Below are 26,857 nucleotides of genomic sequence, written 5' to 3'. Positions count from 1 at the left end.
GTATAATTAATATCATTTTTATACTTACAATTAGCAAAGTTGCAAGCCATGTATCGTTAATTTCATTTGATTTATCCAATTAGATTTATTATGCCTTTTAAAAATTAATTACAAAAAAATTAAATAAATATAAATATTTAAACGCATTTATTATTTTCAAATAATTATTATATACACCATACATCTGGATAAATAATTTAAATAAAAATTACACCAATCCCTTGATTTACAAAAAAAATCGTTTACAATTTTATATAATCAATTAAACATTTAACACTAGATTTACGGCACCTATCAAATTGACGGGTTTCTGATTTGTATCAGACAGTATTTTTTCTGGGTTTATTTACGACTTTTTATATTTGAATAATGCAAATATAATAACACTAATTTTATTTTCGGAAACTTCTTATTTTTGAAAATCTGGTCACTGGTTTAACACTATGTTTACTGGTTTATACCAGTAAACTTAGTGTCAACCAATTGAAAATTCCAGGGCTGTGGAGTCGGGGTCGAAGTCGTGGTGTTTTAGCCGGAGTTGGAGTGGAGTCGTGTTGTTGGAAAATATCGGAATTGGAGTCGGAGTCGTGATTTTTTTAACGACTCCATAGCCCTGGAAAATTCTATTTAAATATTGAGCTTAATTTTTTTTATCTATTTCAGATTTTTAAACATGTCTTCAAAACATTAAATATATAGCAAGAAAGTTGGTTTTGAAAATAATAACCTAGAAACAAATCGTTAAACAAGATTTCTTTGGAGTTATCTCTCATTAAAAACAAAATTGTGGTTCTTAATCTTCATATAATAATTAATATTTTAAAGAAAAGAAACACTGTCATTGTTAGCTTTGCTTATGTATCTGCATTGTTTCTATTATAGAAAGCGAATAAATTATACCAGAAATACAGTGCAAATCGAGGGATAGGCGTATAAAGCAAACATTTTACAATCAAACTAAACCTTATGAATAATAACAGCCATATACTTCATTATGATTAGTATTATGCGTGTGTAACTGTTGTATATATAATTATTTTTTTTATTTTTAATTACATAAAATAAACATTAAACAGCTAACGTAAAATAGATATTATATTTATAGTAAAAGAAAAAAATATTAAATTTTCAACACTAACATAATCAGGTAGCATAGTGTAAAAGTAACGTTGTATATAAAAGCGATAACAGTTTTCATTCTAACGAGTTACACTATAACATATAGAAAAATACATTTTTCATTGATTTTTCAGATGCGATTTGAATTCAAGTCAAGAACATGAAGTGTCAAGAAAATAAATGTATTTTTTGAAGAGTGATTAAAGAAAGAATCAAGTGTGTATGGCCATATAAGCTATTTTACATTAGGCTGAAGGTTGCAAGTTTTCACTTAGTGAGAAATTTTATATTTTTTCAAAAAAGAAATCATTTATGTTTAAAACTTTTTTAAATTAAATCTATTTTTCAGTACTTGCAATCATGGGAGAAAGATTTCAAAATAAAATAAAAAATAAATTATCTCGATACATAATCTCTTAAATTTACAATGTTAATAGATACTGTTATATCTTATTTTACCTTGGCTTCAATTCGAAATGCTGATATTTTATCTTGATTGTCACAATGTTCATCTTGAAACTGTACAATCTCCATTATTTTATATAATAACAGTATCCATAATACTTAATTTCTAATCAAGTTAAATCACTTTGCATACATCCTTTCCAAAGACATCACAAAATCAATCGTAATAACTAAAATCCCTTATCACAAAATCAATTGTAATAATTAAATTCCCTCATCACAAAATCAATCGTAATTAAAACCATGACAACCAGCAAAATTTCCCACTGTACATTTTTATAAATGCTAATCACTATACTTCTGATTTGGCTTAGTCATGATGTAACTAGGACGCATTCACCATAGATTGGCTGTGTATAGAGGAATCAGTTTCCATTTCGACTAGAGAATATTATCGGCATATGACGAGCAAAATTTAAATTATAGTGAAAGCATCTGAATACTAAGTTATTTATTTAGCAAAGTACAATGAAGTAAACAACAGCCAATTTAGGTAAAATTGAAGAGCATTTTTTTAAAAATACACGTCAATCAAAAATCCCCTGATCAGTCAATTAACATATATATTTTTAAGCACAATTCAGCTAGCCAGAAGGCACCGTTCGAACGATCCGTATAAAAAATAACTTTCCGACAACAACGATTAATATTATCTACGAAAATTTTAGCTAATCACAATTATGTATTAATGTAGGAGTATTTATATTGAGAGTTATTTGTAACGAGAGATTGAGGTTCACATTTCGAATCCGTAAGTATTATAGATCCTACATTAATATAATACTAAAACGAGAATTATTTCTATAGAATGATATTTTAAAATCGACTCTTCGCCTAGTTATTGTTCGGCGACTGACACAAACTAGAAACCATTTGTTCATATTCATGGAGCGATGTCTCGAACATCTCCAGCTGCTTTGTGATCTCTTTCGTCGGATCTTCTTTGGTTGGTGCTTTGGACGCTTCGGTCTCGGGCTCGGTGAACGACTGAAGAGGCGGTGCGTAGTAACATTCCCTGTAAAATGTCGCGAGCTCGGCAAGCGGTCCGGCTGTGGCGAACGGAAGAGGCTGTGAAGTATTATAATAAATATTATTATATATTAGTTCACTGTTGAATGTGAGTCGAGTTTTATGAAACATTGTACGTTACCAGTTCTTTCATGAGTTTATCATCATCGGGTCCCATTGTCCAAATGGAAGTTCTTCCGTTTGGGCGATCGGATGAACGGGAGCTTTCTTCCGAAATTTCTCTGTCGCTGTCACACTTGAAATCGTCGATTGGACTGAATGGATTTTCACATGAATCACTTTTGGGAAACTCGAAACTATCGTTCTTCTGAAATAAAAATTCGCCACAAAAAAAGATGATCAGACGTACATATATGCAAAAAAAAGTAATTTTTAACATATTATGATAAAAGTAAATCTAAATATATCAGTAATGACATAAAGGCGTTCTTTTAAAAGGTATGTTTTTTAATTGGCAACACTTCCAGCGACAGCCAATTTGACGGCTGACAGCTAATTTGTGGTCAGTTTAGTTTGTCATTTTACCATGAATAGACTTACGCCAGAACAACGCTTGCAAATTGTGCAAATTTATTTCGAAAATCGTGGTTCAGTTTTGTTCAGCGATGAGGCTCATTCTCTTATTGAGATGCCATTACATTCACAAAAAGCCACCATTTGGTGTGATTATGAAAGCCACCAGCCCATATGAAAGCCACATATGGGCCGGTGGAATCGTTGGTCCATATTTCTTCAAAAATGATGCCGTCCAGAACGTTACAATCAACGGAAAGCGCTATAGATCCATGATTACTGATTTTTTTGTTACCCAATTGAATGGCATTATTGTGGAAGAGCTTTGGTTTCAACAAGATGGTACAATACGTCTCACAGCGCGCGCTACAATCAATTTATTGAAAGAAACGTTCAATGAGACCTATGAATTGGTCTCTAATATCAATAAAGCCAATATCAAGATTTTTATGTATTTTATTTCATTTTAAAGTTCTATACCTTTAGAAAAACACCCTTTATGTGTCGTTTTTACACCATTGTTTTAAAATGAATAGCAAATAAACTAGGGGCGCAAATTTCATGATTTTTGAAACATTCATTGTCTGTTTATTTAGACCTGTCTCCGACATCTGCAAGTACTAACTTCGTGAGAAAATAGTGGAAGTAAATCCAAGTCATATTTGTGCAGAAAAAACATTTGCAATGTGTACAGAGGTGACTGTGTGGCCGAACAGAAATGTAGAAAATGGTTTGCTAGATTTCGATTCGGTAATTTTTCGTTTATGGACGAATCAGAAGGTGGTCTGAAATAGTAGATAACGAAGCTCTATGAGATTTTGTGGATATGGATCCAAGCCCATGTTTGCGAGATAGCAAAATCAAAGTCGAATCAGTAATTGTCGTTGTTTCATCAGATATCAGTAAATCGCAATTACATACATGTATCTGGGGTTATATTTTTTGTATGAATAAAACAAATTTAAATCATGCAGTTTCTACAACAAATTTCAGAAAGATAATAATAAAAGTTACTTATCACAGAATCGACCAAACTTAATCTTAAAATTATGATTGTAAAGAATGTTAATAAAAATAATAAAAAGCTTTGATTTTAAACATTTATCGACCTGTACACCTCATCTACCAACACAGCTGAAAACATATTATCGATAGTGCTGAAGTGTCTATCTACGACCTGAACGCTTCAGCACTATCAATATTATCCTGAATCATCACAATAAACTTGGAATTTGAGACACATGCTCACCTTTTGTGGATCATCAAGAAGCCAACTGAAAGGAGGCACCTCTGGCAGTATAAAGTCTGATTCGTACTGTTTTATTTTTGATGTGTCAACAAAAGCTCCAGCCCTCATAGGTTCGTCCAAGTTAACTTTCTTCTTATCACTGCTGAATTTATAAAAATAAGATTAACATATTATATATTCATTATCTAACATCAATAAAACATTGGCATACCTTTGTTTGTTATTGTAACGCGTGTGTTTTGGGCTGAGATCGGAATGGAAGTGATCGCTCTTCACCATAATAGACACGTCTTGTTGACTCTGGATGGGCGTTATCGTCATTTTTGTTCTGTATGCCACCGACATGTATATAACGCCAATAGGAGTGCAAAGTTGTCCCACTTTGAACTGCTTATACCCCTCGCCTGAAATTAAATAATAACATATATTGATACATTGACTGAAATCCTCCTTGGAAACAAGAGTATAAAATCTTGAAAATTGACAAAGAAATAATGTTGCGAATATTTAGACTTTGCCACAATGCCAAGTATAAGAAGTTAAAACTTATTATTTAAACATTTGAACAAAAATAATCTACAGTTGTATCGCAAGTGTTATAAAACTAGCAAGAAATAAATATACCAATTGTCTGTATAATTTAGCTATCAAATATGATATAGAATTTATTTTAAATCAGGCAAATATTTTAAAAATCGAATATAAATAATGATTATCACTCAAATACAGTTAATAATTATTGCGCTAGCTATAAATAAATGAATTAACAGGGTGTGGAACAATTCTTTAGACAGATAACCAATGTCTGTTGAAGAGATAAGTTTTAATTGAAAATAAATTTATAATATTATTGCAATTAACAAAAGATTCCTGCAGTTTGAACCTATATTTATATTATTAGCGTTAATTTTAAGTAATAAAGTTCGATTCTGCTGCGGGAATTGAACATAGTCCCTTGAATTTTAACTCCAAACCATAATACACACCAATGTGGTATATACATAATTCACATATAAAATGTAAGAAAGTGATATTAATATTTATATATTCTTTAATTTAAAAAATACTTTTGAACTTTTTTTAAAATAATAAGTAGTTAAAAATATGTATTTATCTATGTCAAGTCTGAATTAAAAATAGCAATAACACAACTTACCATAAAATATGTGAATTTTAACATCACCAAAAAGCAATGTTTGTATTCATATAAATGACAGTTGGCAATAGCCCAATGGTTTAACTCCATTGGGCTACTGCCGACAAGTGAAATTGTACCGCAAAATGGCACGTTTATATACATATATCTATTATATAACCTTACTGACCTAAGATATGATACTGTGGCTCTCCCAAATAAACACGGTAATATATCACAAACGACTCGGGGCCTTGGCGTCGTGATAGTTTGTACGCTGGTGTCGCTCTTGTCACTGATATGAGCGATTTCAGCATGAGGCTCATTCGGTTGTAGACAGTGCAGGGCATCTTAACGGAAGGGTCACACTGGTCTGTCAAGATTCCTAGATTCCAGTTCTCCAAGACCATTTGGTCACCGTCGATTGTCTTCAACGATATCTCTACAGACAGCGGTAGCCAGTTTAGGATGGAGTCGCCGTTAAGGACCTTCTTAGTTTCAGCGGACACCTCTGCGAGGTCGTTAATGGCTAAACTGAACTGAAAGGAAAGAATCGCAATTGAATGGATGTTTACAGGATAAGTGAATCGTTGGCTAAAAAAGGCACTCGACACTATCCAGATATTGAAATATGTATCAATAGAATACTTCCAAACTCTGTATTTTATATCAATTTTGTGAAGCAAATGAAAACCTTGAAACACCACTCTATTATTCTGTAAATTGTCAAAAATGTTACATTTAGTTTAAAGAGTGGCAAACAGATGGTAGTACACATATGCAGATCTCAAAAAGCATCTTCAATCTTTTTCATTAAATAAATTAAGAGACATTAAAGGTTTTCATTTGACTCGCTTTCATATCTATAATAGATTATTTAATACCTTACTGTTAAATTATACACATTTCATTATATTATGTTTATATTTTATCTGGACTTTGTCTCGATTTTTATCCCTAAAAATAGAATATTTGGCATCTAATAAACTTTGTAGCTTTGTACGCTGAAAGAGAGATGGAAATAAACCACTGTAATTATCTGAGCACAAGTGCATCAACATGTTAAAAATGTTATCATGACACGTTTTGCAAACCTGCAATGACATTGATACTAATAAAAATCAACATTCAAAGGTCAACAGATTTAAACTTTATAAATATGGCATATTATGCATAGCAAACGCTAATAATTAATGTTCATATAAATAGCATACTGAATAAAATTACACATTACATCAAATATTTACAAAAGTGCGAAAGCCAGTACAATATTACATCAAATATTTATAAAAATTCACACACTAGTTCAATATAAATCATAGATTTTTAAGAAGTATTTGACTTATAGAATATTTACTATTAAGGTGTAATTGAGTGATAGACTTATATTATTAAAAAGTAATTGACATATAGAATGGATTTATTTTTGTATAATATTTTTCTTATATAAATGGTATTACAAAGGAGTAAAAATATATTTAATAATGTAGCTTTAAATAGACTTAGTGTTATTTGAACCTTGAACTTTTTCGCATTGTCAGAATTTTTAATTGAAAGCTATTTTATCTATTTATATACAACAACGTTTAGAATGATAAAAATATTTCATACAAACAAGGGAGACTATTTTAGATAAGTTATTATTTATACTAAATTAACAGTAAAGAGGCTATTCTGTACAATAAAGTACAGAATAATAATTTGTTTTGAAATTCCTTGAACAAATACACAAATTTCAGTAAATTAATAAAAAAAATAACCATTGTTATAAAAATTGTGTTTTCTTTAGTCACTGTCCATATTATTACTCACCTAGTTCATCTATAATCGTTATAATAGATCGAATTATGTTTTTATACAATAAAACTATAAAATTACCAAAATTGTTATGCATTTATTTACTTAATCAAAGATCAGCTTGCTTATAGGCAGTGGCAACTGGTGAAACATTGTGACTCAGTCGCCCCATCGCAAGAACACCATGCTGATGTGTGCGTGTGACAGAGCGAGAGATGCAGGGCCAAGAGCTCCGGTCCTTTCGCTCTGTCACACGCACACTTCAGCATGTATTTTTGCGATCCTACAACTGAGACACAATGTTTTACCAGCCATCACTGCTTATAGTTTTCCATTCTTTTTGAAGGCTCGACATATTTTCTGGAATGGTTTTCTGATTTTGTGAAAAATCGATCTTGGAATATATGTTTTATTGCGATGTTGATTGCATAGGAGGTTTCTCATTTTTCTTTTCAATTATTTCAATTTCATTTTTATATCTTTGAGTCTTGTAATATGTTTTTTTTGTATAATTTAAGGCTTAAAAACACTTTCATTTATTGAAATAATATTTAAATACTTATGGCATAAATATTATAGATGCTCACACATAAGCAAAGTGCGAAATAACATTCAAAAATACCATCTGCGGTCAAAGGGTTAAACAACTGTGATATAAGGTTCAAAAGGTGATGACGGTTAGGTTCGACATTAACATCTGGGGCTTGTTCGCTATGACGGCTGGAGCGGTCAAATGCGGTAAAAGGGTTAAGTAGATTCGTTGCAGAGAGTTATTCATGTGGTGGTCACTGTTCCGACTAACGCTTGCTCGTTTGCACCTAATCTGTTTAAATTTTAAAAAGTTTTTATGTAGCAAAAAATTGTTGGCCGCTTTCATAGCTGTTAGGGCCAAATCCAGCAGCGAGTTCGTAACCATTGTTTCTGAGCGTGGCGCTGCAATTCTTAACTAATAGCAAAATATTTTACCTCAAAGGGTTAATTACGTAAGTTGAAGACTTTTTGTATGTACATATTTGAAAAGAAAAACGCCAGTTAAAAAGTTGGATCATCTGGATGTTTCGATTATTTGTGACCATTCATCAACCCGGATATTCTAAAATCTATTGTATTTAAATTTGAAGGTCATAAACTGTAACTATTTTTCTAGCAACATAAGAGAAAAAGGTGGAGAATAATATTGAATGCTACGAAAGAATCTTGGATAAATCTTGGAAGAATCTTAGACGCAACAAGTTCACTCAAACGGTAAATAGCAAATGATTTGAATACTAACCGTAAATCAATAATAATATGGTTATGGCCAAATCAAGTGGCATAAAAAATATTTAAAATTAGTTTATTGCGATCCATATGATTAAATGAAAAATCTGAACGATGTCCAATACTGTTATGGCCAAATCAACTTTTTAAAAAATAAAAAATAATTTATTGCAATCTATATGAATTAATAGGTTTACCATACGTCCTGGTTTCACACATCGATTCCGGTTTCACAAAATTTCCGAGATGACCTTTTTTTTAAGCTGTCTCGGTTTAGAGTTTTATAATTATGGTAAGTTTATGAATTAATAATAACAATTTATTTAAATCATTGATAGTGTCATGGCCAAATATGTTTTGCACAAAAATAATATAACAGATAAACATTTTTATATACAGCCTCCAGTTGTTGATATCGCGGCTATGCTACGATACACTTATGTAGCATATTAATGCGATACACAGACAATAAACGCATTCGGCAAAAACACCATTGCCAAAAAACAAAAGTAGCCGCCTTACCCAGTCGCTCCCAGTCGATTGCGGCTTGCAGTGCGTCTGAACCTTGTCTCCCAGTCTCGACTGCACGATTATCTGTATAGACTTGAGGGCCAGGAACTTGGTGTACTTGTCTAGGTCCTTCCTCTCACTGGCACTCAGCTTGCTGGCGGCCATCGTGGATGCTCCGGTGGGGTGTGAAGGCGCTTAGACCGAACTGAAAGGTGTAGCACCCTGCGAGACGGCTCCGTCGAACCGTACCGTCGAGGGGAAACGACTGCGGGGGTCGAGGGGGCCGCCCGAGCGTATATTTGACATATGTGCGCTGTGTCAAAGGCCGAAGTGTTGCCAACTACGCGGCACTACGACGCGAAGTTAGATTACGCAATTGACAACACTGGAGCAATTTCGTTAAAAAATATTGTGCACAATATGTCAATTTTATTACCTACATTTTTGTGTCTTTATTTTAATTCCATTATAATATTTATCATTAAAATATTAAAATACTGCTTCGTCACTTAATTTTTTTTTTCAATTTATTTTTTCAATCTGTGGATTTTATTTTTAATATTTTAACAAAATTTTCGCATAAATCATCGCAGAATTTGAACAATTCTAATTGCAGAGATTCAAGATCAATTGCTGTTTCTGTGAAATTCATAGTAGGATCTAGCATTTGCTTTTGGTTTGATTTTTTAATAACGTTTAGAAATTAAGCAAAACAATGAAATTAAAATTAAAAATATTTTATAGCAATTGTGTTGTTTCGCTTCTAGTTTCAAACTTCATATCTGGATCTTTTGAATTTTTTCTAAATGTTCATCTAACATGTCCTCAGGGACGTCATTCGAGGAAGGGGGGGGGGTTTGCCCCTCCCTTGAATTTAGTCAGAAATATGCAATGAAATACTATGAATTTTAATGAAATATAAATATAAAAAACAACCACTGACGACCAACTTTTGCCCCCCCCCCTGGAAATAGCTGAAATTTATTTATTATTAATTATGAGGTAGAAATGACGTCTCTGATTCTAAACCAGAAATTCTCTGGTTATCCCTCCACGAAAATATAAAGAAAACAGTCTCGAATTAATTCGAAAATATTTTTATGTAAAATTATATCGGAATACATTTTCACCGGTAGATATATATCTTTAATAGGGAAAATATTATTTATATGGCAGGTGCTAGTAAAATTATATGATTTTACCTTTCCATTAATATTTACATACTTATCATTATTTATTTGCCTGCGATGTATACATGTTACGATGAATGTATAATTTTGGGTGTAGTTATATTATCACTGGTGAAGTCCAAATACATTTTCACCACTAGATATATATTTATATTAGTGAAAATATATTTAAACTGATATGCTGCTCTAAAATGTTTATTAAAATTATATGCTGCTCTAAAATGTTTATGAAACTCAATTTGACAGTTACGAAACGTACATTTTCCGTTCTAATCCAAACCGAACCTGATGAAATTTCTTAAACTAATTATAGTTCTAGAACTTTTATTAGGTCGAGTCCAAAAATACAAACCAAGCCAACTCATCTCTCAGGGGCGACATCTTTATAAATCGAAATTTTTTTCTTGCATCATCTTGCTTTTTGGATTAATACAGTTTAATATTTTATGCCAAATGTCTAGCTTTTGACACTGTCTGGAATAAAATCCTAAGTTCTGAAGACCTCCTTTTACTCATCCTCATAATTTAAAAAACTCTTCATGACAGAATCTTTAAAGTCGAAAACAGAAAGAAAAGCTCCACTCCGAGGAGAGTCCGAAAGACAGGCAGTATTTTCTTTTTATTCATTCATAATGTTCCAAGGCCGGAAAACTGTCAACTTGCGTTATATGTAAATAAACTTGCGATATTTGCGTGCTCATCGAGCAGAAAAATAATCGCTAAGAGACTGTAAAGTTACTTGCGGCAAATTCACAATTTTAACAGAAAATGAAAAATCAAAATATCGACGCCAAGACGGAGACTATCATGTCCATTTATGGTCCAGCATTTCTGATAGTAGAATAAGCGTCATTAAAAATAAAAAAATAAAATAGAATTATCATTAATGTTAACCCTAAAACTAGCTCAATCAGCTCTATTTGTGTAGTGGTTATTTAAAAACCGTAAAAGTATTTTGTCACAAACAAGCGTTTAAATTTTATAGCAGTATAAAAAATAGGAAGAGAACAACAAATGTTTCACCGACATTGTTAAATACAAATTGTACGGCCGCTTACAAACATAAGTTACCTAATCACATCCGAAAAGACGAGCCCTCAAATAAGTTCAATGGTCTGCGCCCAGGTGATTACTACTATGACACCTGTAAGTCACTGTTGAAGTGGCTAAATGTTATAAATAGTTTCGTAGTCGCCATGAGTCGCATTTAAAACTTTTCTACAATATATGTAAGCCAGGAACGTTAAGAAATATTCAATATTATATAACTAGACTATCTTTTATAAAATTATGTGAAATAAAGATATTTTTTAATATCATTTGGGAAGGCATTAGCAAAGAAAATGAGTAGCTTTCTGATATGGCTCTTAAGTTTTTGCTAATGGAGAGGGTATTTCCTTTTTACATTTTTATTGAACTCAAATACCAACATAAGGCAAATTACAGATTTAAAATTATACCTTGCATTTGTAGAACCTAATTTCAAAAACATATACTTCCCAAAACAAGCTAGATAGTTAAATTTAAATTTAAGATTATTTTTTCGTGTAAAATATAATGTTTAGCTTTAAGTGTACGATAACTTACTTTTATTAAGGTATTTGGGCAAACTTTAATAATTTATTTATAAATTTATTAATATAATTTACAATAAAAAATTAATAAAAGTAAATTTAATTATATATTTGCAAGATAATAAACCTTATTATAATCATTGAACAGACAATACAAAAAAGTACCAATTGTACCAACTTACCCAAATATATTCTATCTCGTTCAGCCGACGCCACCTTCGTCGAAGCCATATTAAAGTTGAAAATTTATGTATTAATTTTTTTTTATTGATTTGATAAAATATTTATCTTCTTATATACAGTAATACATCAATAACAATTACAACATATTTGTAATATTTTATTACAATATTACGTAAAATATAAAAAAAAATTGGGGCAGTAACGTATCCCACTTCGCCCAACTGGTTAACAAATCTATCTATATATGTATCTATAATGAATTTATCAAACAGATACCAAGTGGATTTGTATAGCGTAATAAGTTATTTAAAACCTTGAAAATAAAATGTAAAAATAATTTAAATTAAATCTGAATATTTAACAGTTACCAGAATATTTAACAGTTATCGCATATTCGATATATTTAATACAATCCATATTTATATATAATACTATAAACTATACGGTGTCCCAAAATTAACGAACGAAATTAAATTCAACGAACTCTCTTCGCTGTGCATGGTCATTAGGCTTCAGTTGTTATGTTAATTGAATTTTGTAAGCATGGAGACACAGATCTTTTGTGATTATAGGTTGTAAAGAGCTTCTTGAAATATGCAATACTTGTCCACGACGCCAAATCGATGTTCCGGGATTTTCATCAACACTCTCACGCACTGCTTCGATATTGACATACTTTCATTATTTTTGAGATATTGTTCAATAATGAAAACACGTTGTTTTATCATGTAACGCTCCATTTATACTAACCCTGAACTCTCAGCTGTCAAAATTTTTTTTAGTGCTGGCAACACTTACTGCACAAATGACAGCAAACTCAAATCTTACGTTAATTTTAAATCATCCTTTATATCGTGCAATTTACTTTTTTAATGAGAATTTTTTTACAAATTAACCTCAATATAATAATAAATCGATGCAACAATAATTGTCCCGGGTCAAAACAATTAAAACGGTTATATTTTACAAGATTTAATTTTATACAATTATTATAACACTTGTAAGTAGATTATCGCTTGATATACTGAATAACTCTAACTATTAAATACAATTTCATCATCGTCCCATTATCTGATTCCAAATGCCTGTCAAGCGACGTTTTACATCGGAATATAAAATACAGAAATGTTATATTTTATTACATTACATTAAAGAAAAATCTTTATATCTTTTATTACATTGCTTTATTTATTTTTAAAAAAAAATAGTAAAAAATATATTTATAAAATAATATGTCAGGATGTATATTATGATACAAGGAAAAGTTGATTGGTTTATAATATTGGTTTCCTGGGGTCAAGCTAAACCAAAGTTACCATGAAGAAGGAAATAGTAACTTTTTTTATCTTCTCCTTTGGCGGCTCCATTTGGTTCACGTTCTTACGAGCTCAGTTAATCCAAGTTGGAAAGCTCTGGTTAATGTTCTTAATGATGTTGTCTGTTTATTTTATTTTAAAGTAATTAATTAATTAAAATTAAAATATGCAATTTTTCCTCGTGAATCGATATGAAAGAGTTAAAAATAACTAAATTATTTTTTTCAACGTAAGCTCTTGGGAGTAATTGGGTGAAGGATAATATGAAAATTTTAAATGAAATTCTTAATTTAGATAAAAGCATAAAATTTATATTATTGATATATGTACATATGTTATAATAACAATAAATTTTTTTTAAAATAAAGGCTTAATACAATGAACATAATAATGTAATATTTATATTAATTTTTGTTGACAAAATTATTTATATTTTCATTTACATTTTTTTTGTATAAATAATAATATTTTTATTTATACAGTTATTTTCATTTTCTTTTACACATTTATTTACATTTTTATTCACATTTTTATTTACAATTTGATTTTTTTCAGAGCCGAAAACTGTTTTATGACGCTAATAATAAACTCTAAAGCAGTAAAAAATATAGAATTTATAAAATGTTCTTCAATTTTTTAACTGTTTTTGCGACTGTTAGTTCTTCTAAAATTTCGCACTCTAATTTCAGTCTCCTAAAAAATGATTTCCAAATGAGGGATATTCCTGCAATTTATATAAAAACCTTGCTATTAATACTAGACAAAATTTTGTGCTGAAACACTATCATTAATAGACCTTTGTAAGACCTGAAATATTTTTGCGACCCCGGGCCCTCGAGCTAGGCCCCCGCCAGCCCCCCTTGTGGGTATAATTTATGTTTTTTATGGCAACTTGGTTATTTTCCTTAATTAATAATTTTATGGTTTTAGTTTTGTAAGTTTTTGCGATTTCACGTCTCGTTTATAAATATCTAAATTTTATCGCGAATATAATCAGTTTGTTTATTCATGTTTTTAATTGCGGAGATATACCGAAATCCCGTCATCTGAGCTGGCTCTGCTGTCGAGTCACCAGCGGCTGTGCGATACTTCTGTGGAGTGCGGGCTCTCTGGGGGGTCGCAGCTATTGTTGATGTAGTATCTTGACTGCAGTTTCTAAGGACGCAGGTCCTCTTTGAGAAAGTCTTGATATAAGTGAAGTAGGAAGCTTTTTCTTTGAGACCACATGTATATCATAGATGAGAATTCAGTGACTAGCAGGAGCTTAACAATTCTCTTCTCTACAAATTAAAAAAAGGATTTAGGCGGTAGCTCAAATCGCCCTTATTTTCTCATAAGATTGATTCTTGCAGTCGCATGTATATTATGGCATGATTTTAACTTTGTAAAAGTTGTTTTTTCTCTAAAACCTGTCATGCTCTGTCAAAAACAGTTTTAAGGTGCAATTTATTGAACAATAGATAGGATTATTATTATCGTCAAATAAAAATTTCATAATTTTAAAATAAAATTCTAGTTAAGTATTATTTTTATTCATAGTTTGTAAAATATCATTCCAAAACACGATCAACAAGATCTCTTCCCTTTTTCCAGAGCATTCTAAAATATGTATATCCTGTAACTATTACATTAGGACAATTTAAATGAGCAATGTATAAAATAATTGTTCCATAAAACAAATTGTTTGTGCATTACTGTTGGACAGATTGGGTGCGAGTGAGTTTAATGTGAGGCCAGTTTCAGAACAATGTTTTAAGTTTTCAAGTTTCAAAATGATGTTTAAAGTGAGGTAAATTAGACTTTACATATTTTTTGTTATATTGTTGTCAATTTTTATTGTCTTTGATGTGTTTACTTTTTGTATATTGCGATTTTTTATACTTACCAATTTCTTATGTTTTCACACTGTATTTTCTTGTGAAATGTGTGTATATTAATTGTGTAGTGCTCTGAATGTTTTCTTTCAAATATCGGATTTTTTACTTACAGATCAATGGCCGCTGTTGAAAGTAGTGCCACAATAAGATGTCAGTGCCCGACTCATCTGATGTACCAAAGGCCAAATGAAATATTTCGAAATGAATCGTTTGGCATAAAGTGCACACAGATGATCTGGCAATAAATGGCTCAATCCTGCTGCACTTTCCTGAATCCAAAATTAACTTATTTTATTTATTTTCTTATTAGGATAATTTTGAAATAATGATTATATATCAAATCGAGGTAGTTTGGATGATAATAATTAAAATACAGAGATTGACCATTACAATAGAACTTTATTTAAACAATGTTGCAAGAAGTTATAATATTTGCTTTCCGAATGACGACATTAGTCATTGTACAATTTTGTTGTATAAAGTAGTAGAGTGGTAGAAATATGCGCGTAGCTTTTTATGTTAGGATGAAATGAATATGAATATAAGACATAAATCAATAGTAGTGACTCGAATGCTTTGGCATATGAGTTTATAAATTGGATTTAAAGTGATTTTTTAACAAGATGAGTTACTTAAATTGAAAAAAATCATATTATGTGGGTTGAAATGAATAATTTTAAATCAATAAAATAAACACGCATTGATAGACATATATTAATACAAGAAATAAAAAATACAGTTTCTAAAATAAAATAAATATTCAATTAGATTTGATACAGAAATTTCAATGACTTTTCAATTCTCTCTATGGTAATTCTTTGTATGGTACTTTTTGTATAATTATTAATGACACATATTGAGTAATATATTGAAACACATACACAAACACCGATTTTATAATTATTATGACGTATATCAGTATGGATTTGAAATCTTCTACGACAGAAATGTTTCATAAATTAAAATATATTTATTTTAAATTATAAAAATGATGTATATATCAATCAATGAATATAAATAATAAGTAAACAAGCAGGTGAGCTTTTCATGAAAAAAATAATAAAAAAAAAATAAAAAATAAACGATACGATATAATTTTGAAGTAGATTGAATAATCTTATAAATACGTACACAAACACCGATTTTACAATATTGTAACATATATCAGTTATACTGGTAAACATCAATAAATATTAGGATAATTTGAATGTTAAACATCAATCACATCGAGATTATTATAAACGTATAGTGTGATCCATATCAAGTAATCACATCCTTATCAATCTAAGACAGCTGAGAATAATATTTAATCTCGTTATATCCAAAGAAGTATAAATTTATCAGATATTTAATAACATTTACTATGACATAAATACCAATTATATTCGAAGATGATTTTCCCATTATTAAAATTGCGTAATGGCAAAATATTACGCAAACAACGGTCGGTTGTACCGAAAAGTTTATAGACTGCAGTCTCATGGCAAATCTAAGTGTGATGTTAAATTTTAGATTTATTCATTCTTATTCGCCTCGCGTTTTATTATCAAGCTTATCAGCAGTCGGTGAACTTTCCGATCGCATACCGAATGCTGTAATTTAATATTAAAATCACATTATCTGTTCCATGTTTATATATATATATATTTATATATGAGATATTTATTTTTAACTTACCGATATTTTATTTGAGTTATTTTTAAACGAAAATTTTAACGACAATTATAATAATAACGATATAATTAAATCATATTATTTATGGTTGCAGAAGCTGATATTTTAACGGATCGCACGAGATGACAAATTGAATCATAGTTGAACCAAATTTTGATCGCATTTTAAAATTTAAAGCAAGTGATGATTTAGACTTCGTCTGTTTCTAGTAACATTGTATAAAAACTATCAGGGTATAAAAAAATATTTTTCTCCGCGATTCCGTGTAAATTCTTCATAAAAATCTGAATTGGACCATTTTTGGGGTACGATAATTATGTTACAATTTATAAAAAAATATTTAATTGATTTCGAAACGTGTATAAAATAAATGTTTTTTTTTTTTATATAAAGATAATAGTTTAATCTCATACCGGACTCGTTTAACTTTTTATTTACACACACGTTCATAATAACTACAGACTTATTTTTATATACTATCGAAGTGTTTACAGGTTGCTCAAAATCGTGGTTGTTTCTTTTTTGAAACATCGGTATATAATATATGAATCAAATGCATATGAGCATATTTTAAAAATATAATTAAAAACATTTATTTTGTGAAAATTCTTAAAGACAGTTAATTAATTAATTACTTTTTTTGTAAAATGTAAGTGTATTTATAACTATTTTATTATTAATAAATGTCTGTATTTTCATAATTTTTCTTAATGATAATTGTAAATAAAAAAAAATAAAAAAAGGGGACCCACCACCACCCGGGGGACATACGATGATTTATTTTTTATAATTTTATGAATTTAATTACATTTATTTATTTAATAATTTACTAAGCACCTTACATTTTTTTATTGTAACCCACAATAGTTTTCAGGAATATATTGTAATTATGTGAAAATGCAATTTTTTTTTTGTGTTTATAATAATTGATATTGTAATTTTAAATGTTTATATTATTAATCGTTTTAAAAATAGATTTCGCTACTAAGAACCACTCATATCATAAAATCATCATTTATCCACCTCGTAGATTCAAGAGCATCATCCACCAAATACCTCACGGCTGGTGTTAGCTGTTGAAAATTGGAGAAAAATAATAAGGGGTGTTATAATATCGCTCAACTTCAAACATTGTAACTTACAAACGTGACATTTTAAACGTACAATAGAAAGCAACCACAATTTTCAGAACGCTACACCTCGACATTAATCAAAATGAATGACCACTATAGTAATAGTAACTCTCGTGCATGTTTTTTTTTTTTTTTTAAAAGTATGCACAACGTTCAAAACGAGTCGACGCATCACTCAGAGTTGTACACGAAGTACACGTATAATAATAGTAAATGTACATTTTTAATATTAAAAATCTATCCTTGGACATTCAAATAATATGTATCAGAATTTGAAATAGGGGCTTTATTATTATAAAGAATTAACCTATTTCAGAAAATTCTCAAAATAAAAAACATACATGCCATTTAGAAAAAAAATTGTGATCGAGTTCCAAGACAAATCAATCCCAAATCGCAATTTGTAAAACCGTTTCAGGTCACAACACGACACTTACACACACACATGCATAGGGTTTTTACACACAAATGAATGAACCCGTTTCAGAAACATTCAAATTATAAAAAAAAAAAATGCAGGGCCTCAGGTAGCGATTTATAAAAGACTACTATGACTAATGTATTGCCAGTTATTGCGTTAAAAAACACTTGGATAGAATTCTAAATAGTAAATTAAATGAAAATATCGACGATGTATCTGTTTTGAGATTTTTTTATAAGAATAAATTAATCGCTTATTGTTACATAATATTTAGATAAAATTAAACTATCTTAGACAATAAAATTAAAAAAAATTCTTACCGCTATTTGACTAGCACTTGTTTTGTAGTACAATATTTATACAATTTTTTCATGAGAATAAATGAATCACTCGTTTTAAAATAAATATTAATTGGGGGTAATTTCGAAATAGTAGAATTCTTAATCGCACACATGGCCCTGATTACTCGTCTAATGGTTAACCGGGCGTCCACCAATAGGCTTACTATTACACAAAGTTTACACCAACATGCATAATAATACTACAATTATAGGGTTTTTAAACACACAAGAATGAACCCATTTCAGAAACATTCTACATTAAACATTCATAATATAATATTATACAAGACTATTTTTTAAAATGCGCTCATCTCGTACAAAAGAGAGCTGTGGATATTAAATACATAAAAAATTTATATATACATATATAAATATATTAATATAAGACATGCGTACAAAACCAGTAGAGGTACTGGAATTTTATTAATAGAGTTTTTTATAACATTCAAGAATGAACCCATTTCGAAAACATTCTACATCAAATTTTAATAGTATTTGGGATCGGTCAACAAAATTACACTCAATCCGATTAGATGAGAGAATTTTCTGTATTCAAAAATATTTTCAATAAACCAAACATTGATTTTAATTCTGTATTAAAACGCTATGTATTAAAATAAGGTCATTAAGACATGAGAATGAACGCATTTAAAATTTCATGTCATTTTATTAAACATTATTCAAGCCTACTCTTAACATAATAATCCATCTAGTATTCTCAATCCGATCAAGTGAGAGAACTTTCATATTTTCTCACTAGATTCATAAAATTATTTTCACTGTACCAAGCATGCATACACATCTAGTAAAGGACCAGTGTGTGTAAGATTAGAAAAAAATAATATATATATATATGTCCAAAAAGGGTTTTTGAAAACACGAGAATGAACCCTCTTAAAAACATTCTATACATCAATACTCATTATCCAAAATCAAGCATCGAATATATATTCTCATATCAATCAAGTGAAAACTGATGTTTTCACCATATATCCATTTTTTATGTTCCATGCACACTTCCAATCCTTAGAAGATTCATCATCTAGGGTTTTTAAAAACACGAGAATGAACCCTTCTGAAAACATTCTATACATCAATAGTATAAATATATATTCCTAAGCCTATTCCTTATATAAAAATCCGCTCAATTCGATCAAGTAAGAATATTTTCTGACTAGATCGAATTGAAACATATACACATCAAGTAAAGGACCAAGAACCCTGGAAAAGATTAAGATATACGCCAAGAAAGGGTTTTTTAAATACAAGGATGAACCCTGTTTTGAAAACATCCAATACATAAAAATTCATTATCCAAAATCAATCATCAAAATTGTTCTCATTCCAACCAAGTGAAAATTTGATAATTTTCACTTGATATCCATTTTTTATGTTCCAAGCACACTTCCAATCCCCAAGAAATCCGACATCTAAGGTTTTTTAAAAATACGAGAATGAACCCTCTATAAAACATTCTGTACATCAAAATTTATTATCCAAAATCAATCATCTAGAATATATTCTCTTTCCAATCAAGTGAAAAACTGATATTCTCACCATATGTCCATTTTTTATGTTCCAAGCACACTTCCAATCCTTAAAATATCCAGCATCTAGGGTTTCTAAAAATACGAGAATGAACCCTTCTGAAAACATTCTATACATCATTATTATAAATAGAGATTACTAAGCCTATTCTTGATATAATAATTCACTCAATTCAATCAAGTGAAATTATTTTCTATTTTCACACTAGATTGAGACTTATTATTATACAAACACATATACACATCAAGTAAAGGGCCAAAAACTCTTGAAAATATTTAGGTATACGTCAAAAAAGGGTTTTTTAAATACAAGGATGAACCCTCTTTAAAAAACATCCTACACATCAAAAGTCATTATCCAAAAGCAATCATCAGTATTATTCTCATTCCAATCAAGTGAAAATTTGATATTCTTCACCAGATATCCATTTTTTATGTTCCATGCATACTTCCAATCCTTAAAAAATCCGACATCAAAGGTTTTTCAAAAATACGAGAATGAACCTTCTATAAAACATCCTATACATCAAAAATTATTATTCATAAACAATCATCGAGAGTATATTATCATTCTATTCAAGTGAAAATCAGATATTTTCACTATATGTCCATTTTTTGTGTTTCAAGCACACTTCCAATCCTTTAAATATCCAACATCTAGGGTTTCTAAAAATACGAGAATGAACCCTTCTGAAAACATTCTATACATCAATATTATGAATATAGATTACTCAGCTTATTCTTAATATAAAAATCTGCTCAATCCGATCTAGTGAAAATATTATCTATTTTCTCACTAGATTGAGACTTTTTACTATACCACACACATATAAACATCAAGTTAAAAATGCAAGAATGAGCCCTATTAAAAATACATTCTAAACATCAAAGTTCATCACCCAAAATCAATCATCGAAAATAAATTCTCATCCCAATCAAGTAAAAAATTGATATTTTTTACCAGATATTCAATTTCTTAGTTCCAAGCACACTTCCATTCCTTAAAAAATCCGTCATCAAGGGTTTTTAAAAACACGAAAATGAACCCTCTGAAAACATTTTATACATCAATAATATAAATAGATATTACTAAGCCTATTATTAATACGTATAAACGTCCATATTTTAAATGAGAATTTTTAACTTTCTTATATGAATGCATAAAATACTTTTTACTGCATCACACACGCATACACCTAGTAAAGGACCAGAGGGTGTAAGTCTAGAATATATTAGTATATATGTATGTATAATATGTATGTATGTATAAAAAAGGGTTTTTTAAATATGAGAATGAACCCTTCTTGAAAACATTATATATCAAACACAAAAATTTGTAGTTTATTAAACATGTTATTAATTTAAAAAATCATCTCTTGTGTTACCCATTCTTGTCAAGTGAGAGAATTTTATATTTTCTCACGAGATTGCCAACATTTTTTTTGTATCTTACTTTAAGCTAAATATATTATTATAGGGTTTTTCTAAACACGAGAATGAACCCATTTCGAAAACATTCTACATCAAACATAGATAATAATAGAAATAGAAATACTTTAAAATTCCATCTTTATTTTATGTAACTCATTCCTGTCAAGTGAGAGAATTTTATATTTTCTCACGACATTGCCAACATTTTTTTATAGTACCAAACTTTAAGCTAAATACATTAAAATAGGGTTTTTTAAACACGAGAATGAACCCATTTCGGAAACATTCTACATCAAACATGTATTTAAACAATTTTTTTTATTTAAAAACCATCTCGTATATTACTTACTCATCTCAAGTGAAAGAATTTTAAATTTTTTTTCACGAGATTGCCAACATTTTCTTATGGTACCATACTTTAAGCTAAATATATTATTATAGGGTTTTTTAAACACGAGAATGAACCCATTTCAAAAACATTCTACATTAAACACCTATTTTATTGGATTATTATAAATATGCATAATTTAAAAAACCATCTTTCATGTAACTCATTCCTGTCAAGTGAGAGAATTTTATATTTTCTGACGACATGCCATCATTATTTTTATGGTACCAAACATTAAGCAAAATTTATTATTATAGAGTTTTTTAAATACGAGAATGAACCCATTTCGAAAACATTCTACATCAAACATATATTTAAACAAATTTTTAATTTAAAAACCATCTCGTATATTACTCACTCATCTCAAGTGAGAGAATTTTATATTTTCTCACGAGATTGCCAACATTTTTTTTTGTACCATACTTTAAGCTAAATATATTATTATAGGGTTTTTTAAATACAAGAATGAACCCATTTCGAAAACATTCTACATCAAACATGTATAATAATAGAAATAGGAATAATTTAAAATTCCATCTTTAATGTAACTCTTTTCTGTCAAGTAAGAGAATTTTATATTTTCTCACGAGATTGCCAACATTTTTTTGTACCATACTTTAAGCTAAATATATCATTATAGGGTTTTTTAAACACGAGAATGAACCCATTTAAAAAACATTCTACATTAAACATAGATATGTATAGTTTAATAAACAAATAATTAATTTAAAAACCATCTCTTATATTACTCACTCATCTCAAGTGAGAGAATTTTAAATTTTCTCACGAGATTGCCAAAATTTTTTTATGGTACCATACTTTAAGGTAAATATATTATTATAGGGTTTTTTAAGCACGAGAATGAACCCATTTCAAAAACATTCTACATTAAACACCTATTTTATTGGATTATTATAAATATGAATAATTTAAAAAACCATCTTTCATGTAACCATCCCTTTTTTAATAATATCAAACTTTAAGCTAAATTTATTATTATAGAGTTTTTTAAATACGACAATGAACCCATTTCGAAAACATTCTACATTAAACATAGATATGTATAAGTTAATAAACAAATAATTAATTTAAAATCCATCTCTTATATTACTCACTCTTCTCAAGTGAGAGAATTTTATATTTTCTCACGAGATTGCCAACATTTTTTTTTGGACCATTCTTTATGCTAAATATATTATTATAGGGTTTTTTAAATACAAGAATGAACCCATTTCGAAAACATTCTACATCCAACACATATATTAATAAACAGTTTATTAATTTTAAAACCATCTCTTATATTACTCAATCATCTCAAGTGAGAGAATTTTATATTTTCTCACGAGATTGCCAACATTGTTTTTTTACCATACTTTAAGCTAAATATATTATTATAGAGTTTTTTAAATACAAGAATGAACCCATTTCGAAAACATTCTACATCAAACATTGATAATAATAGAAGTAGAAATAATTTAAAATTCCATCTCTAATGTAACTCATACTTGTCAAGTGAGAGAATTTTATATTTTCTCACGACAGTGCCAACATTTTTTATCGTACCAAACTTTAAGCTAAACATATTAATATAGGGTTTTTTAAACACAAGAATGAACCCATTTCGAAAACATTCTACATCAAATACATATATCACTACATTATTAGCAATATGAATAATTTAAAAAACCATCATTTATGTAACTCATTCTTGTCCAGTGAGAGAATTTTATATTTTCTCACGAGATTGCCAACAGATTTGTACCATATCAAACACTAAATGTAAGCTTCATATAATATTATAGAGTTTTTCAATTACGAGAATGAACCCTTTTCAAAAACATTCTGTACATCAATGAGTATATATATAAAACCATCTCTTGAAAGAAATATAAAAATCAACTATGTGAGATAATCTTTAAATTTTCCCACGAGATGATTTAATGTAATTGCTTTTTTAGAATACGCGTGTAAATCTAGTAAAAATACTAGTTTTTACATAAAAAAAATCATAATGCAGGTTTTTTAAAAACAGAATGAACCTACTTATAAAACATTCTATGAAAATCCATCATCTCGTCAAGAGAGAGAATTCGAAGTATATAATGCAACACCAATACTTTAAAATCCCATTGAATTTAAAAGGCTTACATAATGTATTCAATATGTTATGTTATTTAAAATTTTATTAACCATGAATGAACTTATTTAAAATGATGTGTACATACAGTTATAGCGTCGTATTGGGTTACAAAATATTAACTTTTTACAAGATCGAATAATTATTAGAATCGTTAGTATGAATTTTAAATATGTACTAGATTATTTATTGTTACTGTTATTATATAAGATTTATAAATCTTGTAAAAAGTTTACACGCCGGTAACTTAAATAAAATAAAATAAATTTCAAATAAAAACAGATACATACACACACTATGACAATATACCTCAATATAATGTAAGGTCACAGATTAACCACGACTACTAAAAATATTTTAGAATATATCACTTATCAATCTAATTTACAGGGATATTCCGTCCTTTCGGTCAGAATAAAAAAATAGAATTGACAAAAAAAAAACACTACTACAAACATCAAAGATACTAACTGTAGTATATACACATCAAAGATGCTAGGCAATCATGTGCCACCAATCTTACAGAAAATTATTCATTATATTTACATATAATTTTCCCTCTTCCCATTTATTCAATGAATTGCACTTGAAATGGCACAGTTTAAGACTATGCCGCATGCTATGGACTAAAACACCGAAAGCTAAAGTCAAATAAGTAGTTTAAAGGGCAAAGAAACACTAATTCTCAAATATATTTATGTACATGTCGATAATTATACAATAATAAACAACAATTTCGATGTCTTGCAAAAATATCTAATGAAATATTATAATATGACTGACTAATAAATTATTTAGATGGAAAATGATCTATGAAAGATGTGTATATTTGAATATTTTAATCTAACTGTTATTTACACGTGCTTAAAAATAGTATTTCCTATCTAATATATCATAATAATTATATAGGTAAATAGCATTTAATAGAACATAGAGAAGGGACACGCCATATGTGTTAAATAATGTATTAATTTATTTTTAATAATATAATTTCACACGTTGTGAAATCATAAGTGAATAAAATAAACTGTGTAATTCGAAAATATTATTAACCATAGACGTTATCCGAAAACTTATATGAATGAAATTAAATGGATGATTAAATAATAATAATTAATTATAGATGTTAGTAGGACTGTTGTGAAATCTAGAAAAAAAAACAATAAAATAAATCAATAATAAAATAAATAAAAAATGAAGCTGAGAACTTTAGTAAATTATTACTAACAAAATTAATAAAATTGTAAATAATACGTTACTTTTTCGTTTGTTTGTTTTATATTTGCTAACTTGCATTCTCAGATCGTAGTAAGAATACAAGCGGTTTGTTGAGCACGATGATGTTATGTTTGTTTGCATTAATCTAGACGTGTTTACCAGTGTTTTTCTATTTTTTTGTTTTTATAATGTAAGTCAAAATAAATTTTAAAATTTGTAAAAAAAATTTAAATTGTAAAAAAACAAAATTGTAAATAATACGTTACTTTTTTTATATTTGCTAACTTGCATTCTTAGATCGTAGTAAGAATACAAGCGGTTTGTCGAGCACGGTGTTGTTATGTTTGTTTGCACTAACCTAGATGTGTTTTTCAGTGTTTTTCTATTTTTTTGTTTTTTAAAATGTAAATCAAAAAAAATTAATAAAATTGTAAATAATACGTTACTTTTTCGTTTGTTTGTGTTATATTTGCTAACTTGCATTCTCTGATCTTAGTAAGAATACAAGCGGTTTGTGTAGCCGATGATGTTATGTTTGTTTGCAGTAATCTAGACGTGTTTACCAGTGTTTTTCTATTTTTTTGTTTCTTAAAATGTATATCAAAATAAATTGTAAAATTTGTACATTACTCAAATAGTGTATATATTTAAAAAAAAAATATTTTGAAAATAAATCACATCAAAATCGTTGCAAATAAGACAAATTATTGCTATGTTAATATTGCAAAATATGTTTTACACCTAATACAAAACGATAAAGACAATTTATATGTTGTAATGAAATTTTTGAGTGGAAAGCTTACTTTTACAATACATATAAAATAAATATATTAATGTTATGGATTACATAAAAAAGGCAATCTATCACGGAAATATTATATGTTTTCAGTTAAATGCTAATGTAAAAAAAGACACATACACACAAAAATTAAAATAATATATTACACCAAAATGTATATATTATTCAAAAAATGTGTATATATATATAAAAAGAGTGTATGTACATATCATTTTCCTTATTATAATCAATGCAGTTAATATAAATAGGTTAATATTATAAAAATGCTAAAAAAGTATTGTAATATATACATATCTTTTCCTACATACTAAATTCAACAATCTATTTACAAATATATGTAACAATGAATAAGGCGAAAAAATATAAAAAAATATATGAGGTATATTTCTGTTGGTAAATGGTATAAAGATACATATACATATACACATACATATACATATACATACATATACATACACATATACATATACATATACATACATATACATATATATATATACATATACATGTACATATACATATACATATACATGTACATATACATATACATA

General features: G+C 28.7%; 1 protein-coding gene across 4 annotated transcripts; it reads right to left on the bottom strand.

Annotated features, from left to right (window-relative positions):
• Positions 1–132: 132 nt before the first annotated feature.
• Atg13 (Autophagy-related 13) lies at positions 133–9,409 on the bottom strand. 4 transcript variants are annotated; one of them, XM_088187929.1, is made up of 6 exons: positions 9,090–9,409; positions 5,701–6,049; positions 4,587–4,779; positions 4,376–4,517; positions 2,735–2,920; positions 133–2,652 (listed from the first exon to the last, which is right to left on the bottom strand). In XM_088187929.1, the coding sequence occupies exons 1-6, from the start codon at positions 9,240–9,242 to the stop codon at positions 2,419–2,421; spliced, it is 1,257 nt and encodes a 418-aa protein (XP_088044055.1). In that variant the 5' UTR covers positions 9,243–9,409; the 3' UTR covers positions 133–2,418. The 4 variants fall into 4 exon arrangements, with proteins under 4 accessions (XP_088044055.1, XP_088044056.1, XP_088044058.1 ...); XM_088187930.1 differs by having other exon boundaries at positions 4,376–4,514; XM_088187932.1 differs by lacking the exon at positions 5,701–6,049.
• Positions 9,410–26,857: the final 17,448 nt, after the last annotated feature.

This window comes from Plectrocnemia conspersa, unplaced genomic scaffold (assembly GCF_051122295.1).
Source record: "Plectrocnemia conspersa isolate PC_06_02 unplaced genomic scaffold, ASM5112229v1 ptg000006l, whole genome shotgun sequence".
Lineage (NCBI taxonomy): Eukaryota > Metazoa > Arthropoda > Insecta > Trichoptera > Polycentropodidae > Plectrocnemia > Plectrocnemia conspersa.
The sequence above is the reverse complement of the archived record's forward strand: the minus strand, read 5'-3'. Positions and strand labels throughout refer to the sequence as shown.

What these genes read in the sequence shown, in the direction of transcription:
- Atg13 (XM_088187929.1), bottom strand. Translation starts at nt 9,242, where the DNA reads ATGGCCGCCAGCAAGCTGAGTGCCAGTGAGAGGAAGGACCTAGACAAG. An exon ending in GCCACAGTATCATATCTTAG is followed by an intron (nt 4,780 to 5,700) that starts GTCAGTAAGGTT and finishes ATTTAATTTCAG; the next exon opens with GCGAGGGGTATAAGCAGTTC. An exon ending in TTCTTGATGATCCACAAAAG is followed by an intron (nt 2,921 to 4,375) that starts GTGAGCATGTGT and finishes TTTTTATTTCAG; the next exon opens with AAGAACGATAGTTTCGAGTT.